At 63.2% G+C, this 19014-nt stretch overlaps 6 protein-coding genes across 6 annotated transcripts; 2 read left to right on the top strand and 4 right to left on the bottom strand.

Annotated features, from left to right (window-relative positions):
- Nucleotides 1–110: 110 nt before the first annotated feature.
- Nucleotides 111–5160, bottom strand: JDV02_005083 (uncharacterized protein). The gene is made up of 2 exons (XM_047986339.1): nt 2008–5160; nt 111–1946 (listed from the first exon to the last, which is right to left on the bottom strand). The coding sequence occupies exons 1-2, from the start codon at nt 4075–4077 to the stop codon at nt 294–296; spliced, it is 3723 nt and encodes a 1240-aa protein (XP_047842320.1). The 5' UTR covers nt 4078–5160; the 3' UTR covers nt 111–293.
- A 691-nt stretch (nt 5161–5851) lies between these two features.
- JDV02_005082 (uncharacterized protein) lies at nt 5852–7113 on the bottom strand (the record flags this gene model as incomplete). The annotated part of the gene is made up of 4 exons (XM_047986338.1): nt 5852–6150; nt 6294–6746; nt 6806–6825; nt 6929–7113. The coding sequence occupies 4 exons, from the start codon at nt 7111–7113 to the stop codon at nt 5852–5854; spliced, it is 957 nt and encodes a 318-aa protein (XP_047842319.1).
- Nucleotides 7114–7563: 450 nt separating this feature from the next.
- JDV02_010853 (uncharacterized protein) lies at nt 7564–8292 on the top strand. The gene has a single exon (XM_047992592.1). The coding sequence runs from the start codon at nt 7754–7756 to the stop codon at nt 8129–8131; it is 378 nt and encodes a 125-aa protein (XP_047842318.1). The 5' UTR covers nt 7564–7753; the 3' UTR covers nt 8132–8292.
- A 170-nt stretch (nt 8293–8462) lies between these two features.
- Nucleotides 8463–10765, top strand: JDV02_005081 (uncharacterized protein). Its single transcript, XM_047986337.1, has one exon. It carries the CDS (start codon nt 8520–8522, stop codon nt 9972–9974), a length of 1455 nt encoding a protein of 484 aa, XP_047842317.1. The 5' UTR covers nt 8463–8519; the 3' UTR covers nt 9975–10765.
- On the bottom strand, nt 9946–12780 carry POL12 (DNA-directed DNA polymerase alpha subunit pol12). Its single transcript, XM_047986336.1, has 3 exons — nt 11967–12780; nt 10567–11899; nt 9946–10430 (listed from the first exon to the last, which is right to left on the bottom strand). Exons 1-3 carry the CDS (start codon nt 12761–12763, stop codon nt 10260–10262), a joined length of 2301 nt encoding a protein of 766 aa, XP_047842316.1. The 5' UTR covers nt 12764–12780; the 3' UTR covers nt 9946–10259.
- A 23-nt stretch (nt 12781–12803) lies between these two features.
- JDV02_005079 (uncharacterized protein) lies at nt 12804–18915 on the bottom strand. The gene is made up of 3 exons (XM_047986335.1): nt 17216–18915; nt 13873–17144; nt 12804–13821 (listed from the first exon to the last, which is right to left on the bottom strand). Exons 1-3 carry the CDS (start codon nt 17343–17345, stop codon nt 13165–13167), a joined length of 4059 nt encoding a protein of 1352 aa, XP_047842315.1. The 5' UTR covers nt 17346–18915; the 3' UTR covers nt 12804–13164.
- Nucleotides 18916–19014: the final 99 nt, after the last annotated feature.

Raw genomic sequence — 19014 nt, 5'->3', positions numbered from 1 at the left:
CCGTGGGTGGTCGACGCTTTTAGCATGCACATCGCCGTCGAGGATTTGAGAGAAAGACGAGAAGAGAAAAGACGGACAAAAATGCAGGACAGATAAGATGAAGGGGGGGGGTCATCGTAGGTGTTGCTGACCTAGAAGTTGACACACTCAAGACACACGCGCACACACACACAAGTCTCGCCCTGCAAGAACCGCATCAGGGAAAGGGCAGAAGAAGAAGACGAGGATGAGGAAGGACCCAAGAAACACATCGTACCCCGGGAACGCCAAAGTGCAACTCAGACTCTCAGCTCCTACCTCGCGCGGTTCACGAGGGGCTCGCTGGGCTGCCAGGGGCCTCCCCGAGGCGCAGGGCCATCCCGGTGGCGGACGGAGCGCTGGGGCATGGGAGGATGGCGCGGCTCGTCGGGGTAACGCGGCCGGGGGGCGCCGTTCGTCCGGGAGGTGGTGGAGCGGCTGCGGCCCCGGACGCTGGGCGACTGCGAGTGCTGGGAGCCCAGCGAGTTCGACGACGAGCCCGACGGCGGAAGACCGCGGCGGGACATGCCTCGCTGCGGCGCCGCGCCGTGTGGCTGCTGGGCCTGGCCGCCGGTGGCAAAGTTGATGAGCGGCTGGCCGCCACCGTGGTGGCTCCGCGCGTAGCCGTGGGCTTGTTCACCATGGCGGGACTGCCGCTCTCCTCGGTGGTTTTCGGCGAAGCTGAGGAGCGGCTGGGGGTAGTGGCTGCTGCGCGAGGTGCGCCGCGACTGTTGCGCCGCGTCCGCCGTCATGGGCCGCCTCGTCTCGTTGGACTGGGCGCGCAGGCGGGCCGTGTGCTCCGCCGCTGACGGGAACCAGCCCTTGGACTCCGTCTTGGTCGACGACGAGTCTGGTGACTTTTGCGCGACACCACCGTTCAGCAGTGATGGGCCGTCGGTGAAGGGGCCTTCCACCTTGATAATGCGGGTCGAGGTCGTGGCGGCCTCGGCTGCTCGCTTATCATACGCCGACCCAAGAAGACCGCCGGCTGCGAATTCGGCATCCTCCTCCACAGTGGGGGAAGACTGCGCCGTCTTTGCTCTCGCCCGATCCTTGGATGCCAGCGTAAGCGTCCTCGTGAGCGTGGTAATATCGGAGGATTTGAAGCCGGTGACATCCCACAGGGGCTCTGCGGTCTTATCAAGGGAAACACCCAGCGCGCCATTAGGATTCCGCTTGGACATAGCCCGGCTTATCAGAGGCCCGACATTTGCCTGCGCGGGCCCCTTGCTCTCCTTCTCAAGGTCGACCAGCATGTTGGCCAGATACCAGCTGCGCCAGCCATGCACCAGCTCGCAGAAGCGCGCCGCCAATGCGTCGTCATCGGTGCAAAAGAAGTGAACAAAGTTCTCGCCATTGGGAAACACAATGGTCTTTTGTTGGCTCTTGATGGCATAGCAAAGCCGCTTGGGCGGCTTGAGGCTGCGACGCATCTCGCTCTGCTTGGGCGTGTAGATGTCAAAATCAGACAGGTGGCAGATGACGGTGCTGTCCTTGTCTGAAGGACCCGAGTGAGGCTTCTTAGATACGAACATCTGTCCGCTCTCCAAGAGGGTGACCCAGCGCTTGGTCCACTTGCCAGGTCGCGAGGAGTGGTACAGCTGGACGCAGAAGCCCGGCGGCGAATCCTCTGTGCGCGGCACGGAGCTCAGCTCGAGGCCCTTGAGGTCCATCGGGCTGTCGGCGGGCATGATCAGGAGGGAGTTTTGTTGATCATTGTCCCACGAGTTAAGTGTATCGCGGACACGCTCATACCGGCGCAAGCGGCGCTCCAGACCAAGGGCAAAGTAACACTCAATAACCACGTACGATGACGTGCTGAGCTGCTGCTTGGTTCTTTGCGCCACTGCCTGAATGATCTCGTCCGGTGACGTCTCGGCAGATATGGACAGGTTCACAGTGGCAGATTGGCACCTGACCATGACAATCTGTAGCATACCGTTAGTTATATCGTACTGTGGGGCACGGCCAAGGGGAAGAGGTACTTACCCGCTCGCCGCCATTGCTGGCCGAGGTTGGCGCATCGGTCTGGGGCACGATTCCCTTGCCTCCCGGCTCGATGAAACCCATCTTGAAGGGAATGGGCGAGTCGTCTACACTACTCCTGTGACTAAAGTGGCTCAAGGCCGGGGAGAAGATGGACGGTGCGAGCGTGTCGGGAGTGCTGGGTTGGCTACTTCCGTGGTTGGACTTCCTCCCACGCGAAACGAACAGCTTCTCGAGGCCAAGAAGGGAGCGCTTGGGCTTGGGCGGCGTCTCCAGGGTGGCCTGGAGCCGGAGGAGGTCGAGCTTCTTCTGCTCTGCGAGGATGCGATCAGTCTCCGCCTCGAGGCGAGCTACCTCTTCGGCTACGCGGTCGGCGTCCTCTTCGGTATTCCGGCTGCCCGCTTCGTGTTGATGGTGCTGCACCTGCTTCGACTTCTTTTGCTGCTGACCCCGGTCGGGTGATACGGATGCCAAGCCCTGTTGGTAGTGCTGCCTCTCAGCAGAGTTGGCACCTTGGGCCGCAGCGGGCGAGTCTTGCTCGGTCCACTGCTGCTGTTGCTCCTGCTTCCGGGGGGTCTGATAAGCCTCTTCGGGCTGCGGGGCGTCGGCAACGGGTGCCTCTCGCTTGGCCGGGTCCTCGGGTCTCTGGTCGAGATCCTGCGGCTCGTATTGCTGCTGCGCCGGCGGCTGCGGCGACAGAGTCTGCTCTTGTGCTAGGGGGTGCCGCGGTGGGTTGTCCTCTTGCTTGGACGGATGATAGTCGCCAGACCGCTGGGCGTCGTCCGAGTAAGAGTACTGACAGTCTTGTCCCTGGTATTGGTGCTGCTCCAGCTGAGGATAATGCTCGTCTTCTGGATAGTACGGCTGCTGCGGATGGTCGTCCCGCGACGGTGAGTAGGGTTGGGCGTAGTAGGATTCCTGGTGTTGCTGGTGCTGGTGATGTACCGGGGGAACGGGCGAGGCCTGCGGAGCGGGAACAGCGGAACGAGGGCCTCGACTGGGGGTGTCTTGCTTGGGCCTGCGCTGTTGGCGCTGTTGACGATGTTGGCGCTGCTGGTGCTGGGGGTGATGGTGGTGGTGATGCGCTGGCAGGTGCTGAGACTGAGGCGAGGCGGAGCTGGGGCCCGGGTGACGTCTGTTATAGTAGCCGTGATCGTGCTGCTGGCCTCTGACGTTGACGGGCGGCCTGGGCCGCGTCGAATGCGTGTCGCGACCGCGGTATACGGGCGGCGGTTTGACGCCCTCAAAGGCTGCGAGGCTGGGATCGACAGAAGAGACGTTGACCGGCTTGGGGCTCAGGGCACCAGATGTGGGGACAGTGCCCCTGTAGGACGGGACAGGTCGCGTGCCACCGCTGCCGTTGGCGCCACTTCTGAGATTGGCGGCGGTGGATGGGGACGAGGATGATGTGATGGTGGAGGCCGCTGCCCCTCTGGTGGTGGTGGTGGTGGAGTTAGTGTTGGCGCCGCTCCAACCCGTCGCCGTCGCCCCGGCTGGTGCTTCTGGCCCTTCTCCGAACTGTTGTTGTTGCTGCTGCTGCTCGTGATAGTAGTCGTACCCCTTCGGGCTGGTGTTGTGGTCGTCGTAGTGGTAGCCGTAATTATTATGGTGGTAGTAGTTGGTCGGCGTCGTGGTGACGCTCTTGGAGCGCCGCCGGGCGGCCTTATTGGGCGTGTCGGTCGAGTAGCACGACGAGCTGCCGCTGACACTGTGGACGAGGCCGCCACGAAAGTGGCCTTCCTCGTCGCTGCCGCTGTTGGAGGGGCTGTCGCGGAAGACGTCGATGGCGCGCGGCGACGAGACGCTCTTGCCTCGCAGCTTGCGGAAGCGGGAGCCCGATGTGGGCGCGAGGTACTGGTGAGGGTACGACTGCGGCTGCTGATGAGCGGTTGTGATCGCGGTGGCGTGTTGCTGATGCTGATGGTCTGGGGCCTCCCTATGATTCTGTTCCTGGTGCGGGTGGTATTGCTGGTGGAGGAGGTGTGGGTGCGGGTGGGCGAGCGCCACGCGGGCTCCCACAGCAGCTCGAGGCGCCATGCTGGTGCGCCGCCAGTTCGGCTCTGCGGCGGCCATGGCGGTTCGATCGAGCGTCGGTCGGTCGCGATAGCGCGTCGAGTGGGTAAGGTACCTCAGGTACTACTCCGATATTGCGGGCGCTCTGGTGGCCAGCACAGGGGTCAGCCCAGGGCCCCAGTAGCAGGGCAATGCCTGTCCCGGTGCCTGGACAGGCACAGTGGAGTTGAAGGGGGGGCAGCGGGATAGCCCGTGCCACAGAGAGTGCTCGAGTGCCTGCCTGACCACTGTGACCAGGCACTTCCCAAGGGCAATCCCACCCGAGCAAGGTACTAACTTACGGTACAGTGCCTGACTTAGGTACTCTCTATCGAGCCTGACAGCGGGCGGTGGTGGCTGGAGGTCGTCGCCCTTGTTTTCTTTCTTCCGAGAGCCGTTCAGAAGCAACCCACGTCGTTGGCGTTGGCCTTTTCCTCTTGCGCAATCTTGCAGCCGCCACTGGCAGGGTCCAGGTCCGCGATCCCGGTCCACGGACGGACGGTTTGCGCCTCTGGGCTGATTGACGATGGCGCGCCCCGGCGACAAGCGAGGGAGCGAATACAGGAACGATGGTATTCCGTCCGCCTGGTCGACGATGACGACGGTGGGACCAAGTGCGGGACGTATAGCGGGAAAGGATGAGTGAGCGAGAGGCAACCTGACTGACTTGACTGACTTGACTCTCACGGCGAAGAAACCATGGCCGAGCCGAAAAGAAAGAATAAAACACAGAATGAGGGAAAAGCAACCCCATGAACCGACTGTGCAAAAGGAGCGTGTGGGTGAGTAAGGTGAGCGGCAGAACAAGCAGACGGGCAGACAGGCAGGCAGCACGACGAGCAGTTGAAGCGTCAAGAGTCGGGAAGCCTCAACACGAAGAGGACGAGCGACAAAGAAAAAGAGCCGTACGTCAGTCGCGTCGCCCTCGACTGGCATCCTTCGTGTCGATAGCATCATTCGCCGCTCTCCCTTGCCTAGCAATGTTTCTGCATGCCCATGCTCTGACCATCATCTGCTGCTACTACTACCGCGTGTGAGGGCGCGCGTCTCGACATCTCAGACCTGTGAATTCCTTCTGTCTGCATGTCTCGGGATCAACTCTCCAACCCCCCCCCCCCCCCCCCCCACAAGTCCAATCCCTCACGCTCGCCCTCACCCTCTCACCAACATTCTTTTTCCACATTCATCCAACACCCAACTTGTACGTACCGACGCCCAATTGGCGCACCACCAATCATCTCACATCTCTCACACCTCAGACCAGGCCCAACATCACTGATGAGCATGTGGCTTGCCAGGGCCTGTCTCGTCTGCAACGCCGTGCCGCGGCGCCTCCAATTCCTGCCCAAGGCGGGGAGGTCCCTCATTTCACGTCCCAAGATTGTTCGTATGCGTTTCCGACGACGTGCGCGCGTGGCGGCCTGCATTGCTGGCACCCGACCTCGCCGAGGAACCTCGTGTCATTTGTGACGGCGCCTGTGCCCGCCAGAGAGCCTTGACCGGCCCTCGGGTCATCAGCCGAACCCTGTCCGTCTCGCCTCCCATGGTCCAGTAGATGAACGGTTTCTTGCACTCCCGAACCAATCTGCCAGCCAACCAGACACCAGACCGCGGCCCGTCATCTACAACGACATCAGCTGGCCACAGGGTGCGCCATGCTCAACCCGGGAATCGCAAATCATCCTCCCCATCCCTCGTACTCGTGCTCGCCCTTGCTCTCGCCTTCGTTTTCGGCCTGGGCTCCATGCGTCACTGTGCGGGCCACCGCGGGTCGATGTCATTGCTACTGTCGGTTTTACTTGCGAAAGGCTCCAACCTCGCGTCGCCACCAGTCGGTAAAGCTGACGGCCGACACGTCGATGCCGAGCTCCTGAAGGCCCCTTGTGCTCAAGTGGCAGTCATATGGCCTCTGCACCGCGGCGTTGGGGTCATTGCCCTGCGTGTCGGGCTCGATGTTCGCCGTCGACAAACCCATGATGTCGCCAAAGCGCCGGCAAATCTCGTACTTGGTCACCTTGTCCTCGCTCGAGAACTGCAGGATCTGGGGCAGGTTGTCTCGAACGGTGTGCGCGCTCAGGTACTTGATGGCCACGTCTGGACACGGGGAGGCAGTTAGTCCCCGGGCGATCCATATGCGCGGCAGCATGCCAAAGCGTGGGAAATGAGGGCGGCGTATATGAGACACACAACATCGCGGGGGAGGGGAACTTTGCGTCGTGAGACACAACGTAACTTACCGCGACACACGCGTCCGACGTCCTCGGTGTTCGTCGGGTAGCGCGCGGCCCAGTGATCCATCTTGATCTTGACGCCCTCGGTCTGGGCCTTCCACACGGCCTCCATGAGCACGTTGACGGCGCTCTCGGCCGGCGTCTCGGCGTGGCCATACAGCACGGGGACGCGGAGCACAACGGCGGAACCCTGCTTGCCCAGCTGCGCAAACGTGTGAAGCACGGCGCGCTCGCCGTCCAGCTTGGTCTCCCCGTACAGGTTAGTCGGGCGCGGGTTGGAGAAGGCCTCGTACGGTGCGTCGCCCGGCGTGCCAGGGAAGACGTAGTCGGTGGAGATGTAAATCATGAAGATCTTGCGGCGGGCCGCAAGGGAGGCGAGGCTCTCGGTGGCAGCGACGTTGAGGGCCTTGGCACCCTCGGGATCCTTGTCGACCTTGTCTGGGAACCTCTGGGCCGCACCTGATACGTAACAAGTCAGACAGCGTGCTCGAGGCGGGCGGGAAGGCGGCGGCGCTCACAATGAACGATGACCCGCGGGCTTGGTTCATGGGTTGACGCAGGTCAGCGGGTGGGTTCGTCGCAGCGGAGCCGATGCGTTACAAGGGGCCCGGGGAGATGGATTGGGGACGGGAGTTACAGACTTGGCCTCGTCCAACGCCTTGGCGAGCGCTGGCTCGTCATTGAGGTCGACCTTGAGCACGTCGACGCCGTCGGCGCGCGAGAAGCCCAGGCCCTTGACGATCCATCTTCTGGTGCGGAAGTGCTCGGCGACGGCGCGGCCGAGCAGCCCTGTGGCGCCGGTGATGAGCACGGTTGCTCTGGCCATGCTGTTGCTGCTGCTGCTGCTTCTGCTGCTGTTGTTGTGTGCGGTCCTGGGAGGTGGGTGGATTTGGAGTATTTTATGGTCAGTGTGGTTTGCGAGTCCTCGTCGTCTGGTTTGACTGTCTGTTGCGAGCAAAGTGTGCGCCACTGCTTGTCTGTCGAAAAGGTCAATGTGCCCTCGCCTCTATGTAGGTGTGTGCAATACGATACGTGCGCGCGTAGTAGCTTGATATCGAAAGTGGTGGGGGTGGGACGCGGCCCAGAGGCGTGAGTGAGGGAGGTGAGGGGCAAAAGCATGGAGCAGCAGCCAGCACAGCACAACAGGCACCACCCGCAGGAGCGCTTCCCGTCTTGTACCTTTTGCCGTCCCTCCCCAGCGCGCCAAATCCGTCGACTGCTGTGACATAAATGCGCTCACGCACTCGTCCGCTCTCTCTCTCTCTCTCTCGCACACATTCTGCCCCGGCACAGTATGTAGTATGTATGTGCGTGTGCTGCCTCGCAAGGCGTCAGCGTACGTGCCCCTGCACGATGCTGCTGGGAGAGGGGGGGGGGGAGCAACCGCGATAAGCAGCGCAGCTCCTGCGGCACAGCGCAGGCAGAGTGAGTATAACTAGGTCGGCGTACGAACGTACGTCGTAGGTATGGACCTGAGCATGGGCTTTCGTCGGGAGCTTAGCTGTGGTTCGTCGCCATGCGATGCAAGCATCATCCCATTCAGCCTTTGCGGGCGCAAAGGTGTTTCAGTCCGTTGTTACGTCCCCGTTCGTCACATTTGCTCGAGAGCCGTCGTCGTTTTTGTGCGAGTGCCTCGCGCTGCCGCCGATCTGACATCCTTTTCAGCCCTTCTGCGCCCGCCCCAGATAGGAGCGAGTGCGCTCGCACGCGGAGGCCTTCACCTGCCTGCGCTGCCACACAACTCGCCGCCACCTCCGTTGCACAAGAACGAGACACCTGGGACGCGCACGGCTGCAATTACGTATTTTCACCAGTTTGCGCCGGAGGCGCGTTATCTGTTGTAAAAGCATCAAGACACGGAGACTGCTTCCGACTCGCTGGCCAAGCCCGAACGAATATATGTGCATCTGGAGAGTGTAGGGTAACCCGACCCGGTCGACGCCCGAAACAGGCAGGCGGGCGCACAGGACAGGCGGATAGCGGATGGTGTTGTGCAACTACAGGCCCCTGGAGCTAGAAGGCTCAAGGTGGGTGTGCCCAGGCCTGTCAGGGATGCGATAGCGGGCCGCACGCTGCCTAGGTATCGTCTGCGCCCCATATTTTTTTGCCTCACATTGGAAAGTGCCGTGGACTCAGTAGCCTCGAATTCCAACGTGACGTGACTGCTTGCTGCATTCTCATCCTCCCAAATCGCAAAGAGACGCACACCCACGTCGCACACCCTCCGCCATCATGCCGCCTAAGCGAATGACGGCGAACCCCATCCGTCCGGGGCGCCACTTTGCCGGCAAACCCACCGGCGCCTCCTCTTCCTCCGAGTCCGACAGCGACGACGACAACGCGCCCGCCGCCGCCGCCGCCCCGAAGCGCAAGGTGCCGCCTCCGCCCAAGGCCGCCAGCGCGGGCAAGATCATCAGCAAGGGTCTCGGCGGCATAGACCTCAACGCGCGGCGACAGGAGCTAGAGAAGGAGGCCGAGGCGCGGAGGCGCGCCGCACAGCAGGCTGAGAAGCTCGCCGCCGAGCAGGGTTTTGTGACGGAAGATGAAGACGAGAATAGCGACGGGGAGGGGGGGGGGGAGGAGGCGAGCGGATCCGAGGAAGAAGAAGAGAGCGGCAGCGGCAGCAGCAGCGAAGAGGAAGAGGCCCCGAGACGACTCATGATGCGCCCCAAATTCGTACCCAAGAACCAACGTAACGGGCCCGGTGCCGCAGGAGGCAAGGACCGCCCCGAAGACGAAGCTGCGCGCCTCGCCGAGGAGGAAGCTAAGAAGAAGGCCGCCGCCGACGCCCTGGTCGAGGAGCAGATCAAAAAGGACCTCGCGGCGCGGGCCGCGGGCAAGAAGCACTGGGACGACGACGACGATGCCGACTCAGACGTGGACACGACGGACGGGCTCGATCCGGAGGCCGAGGAGGCGGCGTGGCGCGTGCGCGAGCTCAAGCGCCTGCGCCGGGCGCGCGCCGCCATCGAGGAGCGCGAGCGCGAGCTCGCCGAGGTCGAGCGCCGGCGCAACCTCACGGCCGAGGAGCGCGCCGCCGAGGACGAGGCCCACCTGGCGCGCCAGCGCGAGGAAAAGGACGGCAAGGGAAAGATGAGCTTCATGCAAAAGTACTACCACCGCGGCGCCTTCTTCCAGCAGGAGACGGAGGCGGCGGGCCTGCTGCAGCGCGACATCATGGGCAGCCGCATCCAGGACGACGTCCGCAACCGCGAGGCCCTCCCCGAGTATCTCCAGCGTAGGGACATGACCAAGCTCGGCCGCAAGGGCGCCACAAAGTACAGGGACATGCGCTCCGAGGACACGGGCAGCTGGGGACAGTTTGATCGTCGCGGCGGGGGCCGTGGTGGTGGCGGGGGTAGTAGGTTTGACGGCGATGACCGGTTCAGGCCTGACGACGACAGGTTCAAGCCCGACGAGAGGGACGCCAAGGGCGCCAATGCGATTCCCCTGGGGGACCGCAAGGAGAGGCAGCACGGCGGCGGCGGCGGGGAAGACCATCGGAGGGATCGTGGCGACAGCAGCTACCGCCGGCGCAGATCACGGACGAGGTCACGGTCGCGGTCGCCGAGGCGGGAACGTGGCGAGGAGGACCACAGGCGGAGCCGCAAGAGGAGCACGTCCCGCGACGGAAATCGCTCCGACGGCGACAAGAGGCGGCGGGTGGACGTCGAGGCAGACAGATGACGGACAGGCAAGGGTACACCACCACCACCTGCCGCCACTTGCTGCGCGTTGTTGTATTCATAAACGTGTTGTCACATCAGGAGCCATCAAGACTGAAAGTGTCATGATGGCCCCCAAAAGTTACAAAGCAATATACCCCCCCTTTCACGCCGCACGCCTACCCTTTACATGGATGGGAGCGAGCGCGCGCGAGATGATCAAACACGTCGACCCTTGTTGCGCCCCGGAACCAATCAAGCTCCCCAAATGGCGTTCCCTGTTTCTCGCCCCCCTACGCTTTCTTTCTCATATCCTTACAATCTCGACGCGCGCCCGGTGGAAGACCTTGTGGCCCAGCATGGTGTCGCCGTGCTCGCCCTCCGTCTTGGGTGGGTGCAGCGTCATGCGCGCGTACGTGCCCGCGCCCCTGCGCTTGGACAGGTAGCCTGGGTTGACGGCGAGGACGCTCTCGACGACCTGTCACATTCTCTGCGTTTAGCATTTGGGTCACACGCGATCGGACGAACACGGGGAGGGTGGGTGAAAAGGTCAAAACATTGATGGAGAGAGAGAAGAGGAGGAGGAGAGGAGAGACGGGACAAGGCTCACTCACCCTTGCAAACGGCGGCAGGGCACTGGGCACGAGCATGACGTCTGGCCGCACGTTGACCATCTCGCCCAGCTTCAGGTAGCTCACGTCCAGCACCGCCCCCGTGGCGACGCCCTCCTCCGTGCCCGTCTTGGGCAGCCGCGCCCTGTCCGCGGCGGGCCACAGCGGGAAGTAGTGCCGCTGCTCGACGAGGTACCTGACCAGCCTGCTCATGAGGTCGCCGCCGGCGCCGGCGGCGGTCTTGGGCGGGGCGAGCTCCTCGGCGCGCAGCTCGTAGAGGACGTCCTGGCTGGAGACGCCGAGGACCATTTCGTTGACGGACAGGGTCATGGGGTTGGTGACGATGCGCACCGACTTGGGCAGGCCGAGCTCCTTGCGCGGGACCGTGTCCTGCGGCCAGGAGACGTGCTTGGCGAGGACGTCGCGCACCGACGGGACGAGCACGACGGTGAGGTGCGGGTTTGCGGACGCGAGACGCGTAAAGGCCGGGGCGACGAGGTAGCGGAACACGGTGGCCATGGTGGCCGTGTCGGGGTCGTGGTTGGCCTCGTCAGGCAGGTCGAAGTCGCCCGTCGCGATGAGCGGGTGGTCGATGTCGAGGAACGGGCCCGTGAGGACGAGCGCGTCGGCGTACGAGTCGGCGGCCTGGCTGCACAGCGCGTGAAGCGGCTCGTAGTCGAGGTTGTCGTCCGCCGTGTAAGGGCCCGACGCGAAGATGATGCTCAGCGGCGCGGGCTCTGCGTCGGACTCCATGGCGTCGGGCCCGCCTCGCAGCTTCTCCTTGACGCCCTCGAGGGTGGCGGCCGAGGACGCCGCGTTGGGCAGCAGCGGAATCTCGAGCACCTCGTTGACGACGAACTCGTTGCCCGTGGCGTTGCTGCCCCTGAGGGCGACGATCTGGCCCGGGAAGCAGCTCCACGCGCGGAGCCTGTCCGTCCTGAGCGGCACGCGGAACCCCATGCCGGTGCGCCGCGACGTCTCGAGCACGAGCGACGCGGCGTTGAGCTTGCCCTCGAGGGAGTCGGACGCGATGCGGCCCACGGCGACGACCTCGGTCGTGCTCTGCGCCGCGGCGTTGCCAAACGCCGAGTCCTCGAGCTGGTGGTGCTCCTGCACCAGGGCGAGGAAGTCGTCGATGCGGTCGTCGAGGATCTCGCTCGCCTCGGAGAGCTTCATGGCAAGCGGCCGGTACGCCATCTTCTTCTGGTCGGAGCTCGCGGCGAGCTTGATCCTCGGCTCGGCGTACGGGGCCATGGGCGCCTCGGCGGCGGGCAGCTGGTTGTTGAGGATCTCGATGACTTCGCCGGGGTTTGTCCTGTCGCTGAAGGAGGAGACTCTGCGTCTCGTCAGCACGTCCAACCAAGTTTCCCCCCGGATTACAAGGCCCAAAAAGAGACACATACGACACGCCATGCATGGCATTGAGCTGGTCCTTCATGCCGCCAGCCGGCGAGCTCCCCGCCGCGGCGCCGCCCTTGGGGGTATCGATCCTCCTCCGCGCCGCGCTCGCGCTGCCGGCCCCCCTGCTCAGCTTGCTCGCGCCCGTAGCCGGCGTGCTAGGCACCAAGCCATCCAGCATGCCGAAGACGTCGGCGCCGCCCGCCTTGGGCGTGGCATTGACCTTGCGCTCCGTGCGGACCTGCTGCTGCGCGTGCTGGCGGCGGCTGTCCCTGTCGAGCTCGTCCTGGATGCTCTGCTTGAGGCCGCGCACGTGCCGCAGCGACACGTCCTGCGCGTCGAGGTCCAGCTTGATGCAGTACGAGTCCCACTTGTAGTAGAGGTCCTCGGCGGGCAGGTCGTGCAGCCGCATCATGGACTGCAGCTCGGCCACGACGTCGGGCTCGAGCGGCTTGTTGGGGGGCGCGAAGCGGGACTGGATCTCCGCGTCCGCCATGATGGGTAGGCGGGTGGGCTTCGCAGCGTGTCTCCGATGCAGTGCCTGGCGACGAGATCGATGCCACACGGATTCCGAACCTTTGCTCACTTTCAATTGTGAGATGCTGCGGTCGTGGTATTGCGTCGCCGCTTCGGTGGTGGATGGATGGTGGGGTGTGTGGAGGACGCGGCTGGGAGACGCGTCGCAGGAGAAGCGCGTTAAGTGGCCGCCCCACTGATGCGTCCAACTGCAGCTCTGCATTTCTACCGTCGCCAGAGGAGCAGGATGTCCTGTCAGTTTGATGTCACGGACAGCGAGCCACATGCATACACACACACACACACACACATGAAAAATGAACAATGTAAAGCCAATGCGCTCTGTTGCGCAGCCATTGTATTTCTCGCCACAGCAAGTTTGTAGGGAATCCATGTATCCCAAGCCACTTCTTCGTACGTATCCCAACAGGCAGCGCTGGCCCGTCAGTATCCTCAATCCTCATTCCTCAGCCCCCTCGGACTGACTCCATCTGTCAGCTCTACTCGCCCCCTGGTATTGCCATGGTACACATCATTCCCATAATCCAACGTCTGCCACGCCCGGCAGCGTTTTCAAACTCCATACACCCATGCTTGATTCAGAAAACATTCATTCGTCGTAAAGTTTTGAGACGCCCGCTCTCAATCCCCGCGCACACTCAAAAAGCTTGCCGTGCTCTGCGATGCTCACAAGTCCCCACCATGCTCTTGCGCCGAGTTGTCCATGGGCCACCGGCTCGAGTCCCTAGCCGTGCCGTTGTACTCGAGGCTCGCATGGTTGCCCTGCGTCGGAGAGCTGGGCATCATGCCGTCCGTGCTAAAGAACGCATAGTAGTCGAGCATGTCCGACGTCATATCCAGCGCAGGCAGTAGGCTGAGGTCCATGTTCTCAGTCACATCGAAGTGGACAGGATCCGAGAACTCGGAGAATGCCTCGTTGATAGTTCGTGAGATGGGCGTCTCCTCAAAGGCCCCTTGGTGGTTGCGAGGGCTTCTCCTAATGCTGACGCTTCCTGGGACCCCGGCACCGGCCCGGGGAGTCTTGGTAGGCGTGTGCTGTGGCAGCAGCAGCGCCTGGCTTGGCGATTCTGGGACCTGCCGCCCGGACCGCAACGACTTAGATGCACTCCTGGTGACACTTCTAGTGATCGGTCGGTGGCTGGGCGTCGGTCGCGTTGGCGTCTTGAAAGGCCCGGCAGCCGCATTCGGCTTCCCGCTGGGCGGAGGCGTCGACGGCCGCATCACTGGGCTCCTAAACAGGGAGTCGACCTCGTCGTCATTGTTCTCCTCGGGCGCGCTCTCTGCAGCGTTCTGCTTTTCGCCTTCCACATACTGCTTCAACCGCTGGAACTCGTCAGAAATCTGCACAATGTTCACATCCACCTCGCCCAATACCTTCATCTCGCCATCCTTCCGTGGTGAAGGAAACAGCAGTCTCTTAGTGCTGCCGACGGCTTCATCGAATGCCAAATCGATAGGGCTCTTCACGGTACCACTGCCGCGCGAGTGTGTTGATCCGGGGTTCGAAATCGCGTCTGCGGACGTGGCGCGCGGCGCGGCCGCTTGCCTGTCGTCTTGGGGAGCATCCGTCGGAGCCATGCCGGTCTCAGGAAGCTTGGGCGACGAGGGCTCCAGCGGGCCGAGCCCATCGGTTGGCAGATACGCCTCGGACGTGAGGTTGGATTGCGGGTCGCTCTTCGACCGCGGCTTCTTTGGTCGCGGGACGGTGCGGCCGGTGCCCTTCTTGCGGCGTTCCTGGCCGAGCCTCTCAATATCCTTATCCCAGCGGTCTCGCGGACGATGGACCTTGCTCTTGCAAAGCCAGATGCCACACGGGTTGCACAGCAAGAGCTCCTGCCAGGGCGTCTTGTCCTCCTTTGGTGCAAGGCTCTTCTTGATGACGCGGTACTTGGTCACCTTGTCCTTTTCGTCTCGCTCAACCACTTCGAACGCGGTGATCATGCCTGGCTTCTCCGAGAACTCGACCCCCTCAGGTAGCGATCCTTCCTGGTCCTGCACCCAGATTTTGCGCCACGTAGGCGTCTCAATGTTGCCGCAGTTTGTGCAAAATGGCGGCAACTCGCCGGCGTTGATGGCTTGCTCGAGCCGCTGCTTGATGGCGTTCTTCTTGACGATATTCTTGTTTGACCTTGTCGGAGGAGAGGATACGGGCGGTAGGAAGCTGTTCGACGGCTCAGGCTCGGGCAGATGCAACTCGGAAACACGGAGGTTGGAGCTGCCGGGTCCGATGGGATCGCTCGCGGGCATTGGCAGCGCGAGAGGACCCGATGAGGTAGCGCGCTTCAGCATCGTGGGAGCCGGGGGGTCCGGATGAGCTATAGTGGACCGTGATAATGATGAGGGGCCAGCTGGCTCGCTGGCTGGCACCTGAGGCAAAGCCAAGGCTCCTGCTGATTGGGACCGAGCAAACGTGCGCGACTTGGCCGGCCTGGGAGGTTGGGCCGGCTGCGTTGGAGGCTCTATTGATGCTGTCGTCTGCTGACGAGACGTCTCCTGGGGAGAAGTACTTTCGAGGGGCGCCTGCTTGGGGGCCTCCACCATCTCACGATCTCCGAGACTGTCGGTGTGAACGACGCCCCGCATCGGCTCTGGATCAGCCTCCAGGCTCAGTGTCGCATCGCTCTGGGCAAATTGGTTTCGCACTGGGCTTGTGGGCCTCGCCGCATCAGTGGTCGGAGGCGGCGTGGGCTGCATAATGGCCGGTTCGGCAACAACGGCCGTCTTTGCCTTGGGCTTCCTCTTGGCCGGAGCACGCTTTCGCTTCGGGGCGGGCTCGTCCTTGAGAGGCGGCAGGGTCGGAGCGTCGCTAGAAGGTGGTGGTACGGGCGGAAACTGCTGCAGATGCTCCTGCAGTGCGCCCGCGTGGTGAGGCACACCGTGATATGAGGGTGGGTAGCCCGGCGCGACTTGGTCGTGATACGGCGCGGGAACATGATTCGGCAGCGGCGCGCCATTGATGCTTCGTAGAAACACCATGTCCTGGCCCTCTGGACCATCCTGTATTTGGAAGATCTGGATAGGGACCCCGTGTGCTCTTGTGGGGGCACGTTGCTGCTCAGCAGCTGGTCGGGACGGCTCAATGGCCTTGGTTGTTGGCTGCGCAGGCTCCTCGCCAAAGAGATCCCCCATGTCATCGTTGGCCAGACTCGTCACAGGAGGCTCGTCCTCTGCTCGCGTGGGCATCGGCGGCAGGACAGGACTTGAAGCAGGCGGGCTTGAGCGGATCATAGGTGCCCGGCGCTGCATCGGAGGTGAGGAGCTGATGTCGGGAGTGCTTCCCTCGGAAAAGGGTGTGACGGCAACAGACTCGGGCGAGCGGCCGTCTTCCTGGCCAGGCGACAGCGGCTGTAGTCTCAAATCGGCATATGCGATGGCAGAATGCTGTTGGCTAAGCGTGGACTCTCGTCGCAGCTTGCTCGCGTTTTGGTTCCGTCCCGACGCGCCACCAAAGGGACCCCCGTCGGGAACCGGAGTAGGGGCGCGGGGAACCTCCTGCAGATGGCTGCCTGCAGCCTCATGGGAGGACGACGCAAGAGGACGGAAGTTCCTGAGCGACCCCGACGTGCTGGCAGCCACGCGGAGTGACTCTGGACCGGTGGCAAAGGGGTTGGTAGGAGCCTTGCCCTCAACGACGGTGGCCTTGGTCGTCCTTGCGCGCTTCTTGGGCTGGGCGTCTTCGCCTTCAGTGGCGGGTTCCTCGGCGCCCGAGGTGTTTCCATCCGCGGGGCGCTTGCGCGGGCGGCCTCTGGGGCGTCCTGTCGGCGGCTTCTTCGTCCGTGTTCGGCTAGAAGCTCGGCTCGAAGGTCTCGAGGCAGGGCGGCTGGGCTGCTCGCCGGGTTCAACCGGGATCGGGGCTACCCGCTGGACTTCGTGGGCGGCAGGCGACATGGCTTGCTGGTATTCTGCCTGCGGGAGAGGAGGGCTCTGGCTGTCTAGCTGCACGGTCGGGGCGAGGGGCCGCCGCGCTGGTGCCTCTGCAAGATTAGGCATCGGCGCTCGGCCCTGCGAGTAGACGGGCGAGGCGACACGGGCGACTTGTGCTGTGTGGCCCAGCTGGGGATTGGACTGCATAAAAGAGTCCCATTCGGAAGCGCCCGAGGGCGTCATGGCCTGCTCGGAGGGTCTCTCCACGTATCGGGGCTCCGCGTCTTGGTGCTCCATCTGCATGTTGTGGTGTTGCACGGGCATTGGATGGTGCTGGGCATTCATGCCCATATCCTGCGACGGCATGGCCTCGTAGGCGTGGTGGCGCACGGGCTTGGCAGAAGCCGAGAGTGTGAGCTTGACCTCGAGGGTCTCCTTGTTGCCGCCGCTGAACATGGCGAGGAGGTTTTTGGTGACGCGTCCGATGACCATCTTGGGCGGCGCGCCGTTGCCGCGAAGCGAGTCGAGGGCCCGCGAGAGCATGCCCTGGCCAACCAAGGGCGTGTTGGGCTCGGAGTAGTCGACGGCATATATGCTGTAGTCGGTATCCGGGCTGGCGAGCTCGGGGCTGCAGTCCATGATGGCGTGGATGCATGCTCGCAGGTCGACAATGCCGATCGAGGCGGTCTCGTCGACGGGGACGGTCCGCACCTGCAAGGTGTGCGGGTGACGCGCGAGGCAGTTGACCCTGGAGTCCTTGTCGAAGGTGTAGTGGACCTTGACTGCGGCGGCGAGTCGGGTTAGCAGGCTGAGAGTAGGGAGAGAGACGCGGAGCAGGGGGACATGGGCGTACGGCTCATAGACCTGACTTGCAGGCCGGATTCGTCAACTTGGCTCGGGACCTGAGCGGGAGCCGGCATCATGGCCCCGTTCCAGCCTACACTGCAGCCCGGAGAGGGCGCGTGTGGCCGGGGCGTCGCCATGAAGTGCCGGGAGCTCCCCTCGCGGCGGGGGGAAGTCGTTCAAGGGCGAGCAGAGAGGTAGGCAGGTCGGTGGTGGGCGCGTCGTCGCGATGCTCGGTATAATCGACGAGGAGGAAGCGTGGTCGGTAAAAGAGAGAGTAGGCCAGAGGTAATTGATGGGGAGAGGAAGAAAAAGAAGAGGGCGTTAATGGGTGCAAGAAAGCGAGAAGCGGTGGTATGGTGTGGAGAGGCGTAGTTTAATTGAGGCGTGCGCGATTCAAATTGGGGAGGCGGGTTGTCATGCTGCGTGAGTTCGTTTCGTGCCGCGGGTGCCCGTTCGTGACGCGCCAAATCCACCCTGGAAGTCGCGTCTGCGCGGGTGGGCCCGGCGCCAGAAACCTAAGGGTGGTGCGTGGCGGCCCGCCTGCACCACGACGTCACTCACCTCAGTATAAAAGGGAGCGATAGAGGGAGAAAAGAAAGAACAAAATTCCTCGATGAATTGCAGGTGGAACAACACGTGTATATGAAGAGAAGGCGTGACGGTAGGATGCGAATGAAGAGCAATGCTTGGTGCTTGTTGTGGTGCTGTGTTGCTTGGGTCCCTCGCTGGAAGTGGTGGCGCTGCGTGGGCGTCAATGATGGAGGAAGGCAAGATGTGCCAGACAAGCGGACTGGCGAGCAAGGAAATGGTTGAATGCAGCTGGTTGAAGCAAAATCTTTTTGTTGAGTCCCGGGACCCCAAAGCCAGCGATGAATAGATAGTCAATGGGTGTTCAATGGCGATTGTTCGTCAGATTGACTGCCCATTCCATGTGTGTAAGTCGCAGCGCCCGTGGTACAGTGCTTAGGTACCGCTAGAGGCCGCTGCCGCAGGCGCTGTCTCGGCACCCCAAGGGTACCTGAAGCAGGCACCGTAGCGTGTTTTAGCGCGCCACTCGTTTGCGCTCGACGCGGCAGCCTGCGAGCTCCGTACGGTTCGCCCGCCCGTCCGTGCCGACCGGACGCGCCAACGCACGTGACGCGGGGGACGCGGAGTGTCTGGTGGGGGGTTCGGGACGCAGGAGGGCTGACAGTGGAGCTCAGGGCGCTGGAGGGTGGGCGCGCGCCGCTGGGTCCAGTTTGCGGAATGCACGGGGGCTCGTCCCGGACAACGGGCTCCGGCACGGGTGGAGGTTTCTTTGCTGGCTCGCGCGCGCAGGCACTGCTGGTGGTGGTGGTGCCAGGCGCAGGCAGCCAGGCAGCCTGCAGGAATGTACCTTCGAATGTGGTCTCGGACTCTGAGAGTAGGAGCGACAGAGAGGGTGCACCGTGGGTGGGTGGCGTCGGCGGGAGCAACCTCGACCCAGGCAGGCATGTGCCAGAGCGATCTCTCCCTTGGTCCTGCTGCCGTTCCGTCCTCTGGAGTTAAGTCGACGGGCTCCGTTCAGGCTGCCAACGGGGCTCCGGTTCGCCTCGACATGGGCCGCCGCCAGAAGGTGAGGAAATGGCTCGCTCGTCGGATCTCCCGCTGCCCGACTCGCCTGCCTGTCTGTCTTGTCTGTCTTGTTGCTGTCGTCGTCGATCGACGTCGAGGAGAGAGAGTTCATCCATCCGCCTGCGCCGAACCTGCGTGCCAGAGCGGCGGGCAACCCCCTTTTATACCTGCGATGCCCGGCCCGAATCCATCATCCCCCGGCAACCCAGGCGA

Source organism: Purpureocillium takamizusanense, chromosome 4 (assembly GCF_022605165.1).
Source record: "Purpureocillium takamizusanense chromosome 4, complete sequence".
Taxonomy (NCBI): Eukaryota; Fungi; Ascomycota; class Sordariomycetes; order Hypocreales; family Ophiocordycipitaceae; genus Purpureocillium; species Purpureocillium takamizusanense.
This window is presented reverse-complemented; position numbering and strand designations above follow the sequence as displayed.

What these genes read in the sequence shown, in the direction of transcription:
- JDV02_005083 (XM_047986339.1), bottom strand. Translation starts at nt 4,077, where the DNA reads ATGGCCGCCGCAGAGCCGAACTGGCGGCGCACCAGCATGGCGCCTCGA. An exon ending in CCAGCAATGGCGGCGAGCGG is followed by an intron (nt 1,947 to 2,007) that starts GTAAGTACCTCT and finishes GGTATGCTACAG; the next exon opens with ATTGTCATGGTCAGGTGCCA.
- JDV02_010853 (XM_047992592.1), top strand. Translation starts at nt 7,754, where the DNA reads ATGGACCTGAGCATGGGCTTTCGTCGGGAGCTTAGCTGTGGTTCGTCG.
- JDV02_005081 (XM_047986337.1), top strand. Translation starts at nt 8,520, where the DNA reads ATGCCGCCTAAGCGAATGACGGCGAACCCCATCCGTCCGGGGCGCCAC.
- POL12 (XM_047986336.1), bottom strand. Translation starts at nt 12,763, where the DNA reads ATGTGGCTCGCTGTCCGTGACATCAAACTGACAGGACATCCTGCTCCT. An exon ending in AATGCCATGCATGGCGTGTC is followed by an intron (nt 11,900 to 11,966) that starts GTATGTGTCTCT and finishes GACGAGACGCAG; the next exon opens with AGTCTCCTCCTTCAGCGACA. An exon ending in CCCTGCCGCCGTTTGCAAGG is followed by an intron (nt 10,431 to 10,566) that starts GTGAGTGAGCCT and finishes AGAATGTGACAG; the next exon opens with GTCGTCGAGAGCGTCCTCGC.
- JDV02_005079 (XM_047986335.1), bottom strand. Translation starts at nt 17,345, where the DNA reads ATGGCGACGCCCCGGCCACACGCGCCCTCTCCGGGCTGCAGTGTAGGC. An exon ending in GCAAGTCAGGTCTATGAGCC is followed by an intron (nt 17,145 to 17,215) that starts GTACGCCCATGT and finishes TCGCCGCCGCAG; the next exon opens with TCAAGGTCCACTACACCTTC. An exon ending in GGAAGGATGGCGAGATGAAG is followed by an intron (nt 13,822 to 13,872) that starts GTATTGGGCGAG and finishes GACGAGTTCCAG; the next exon opens with CGGTTGAAGCAGTATGTGGA.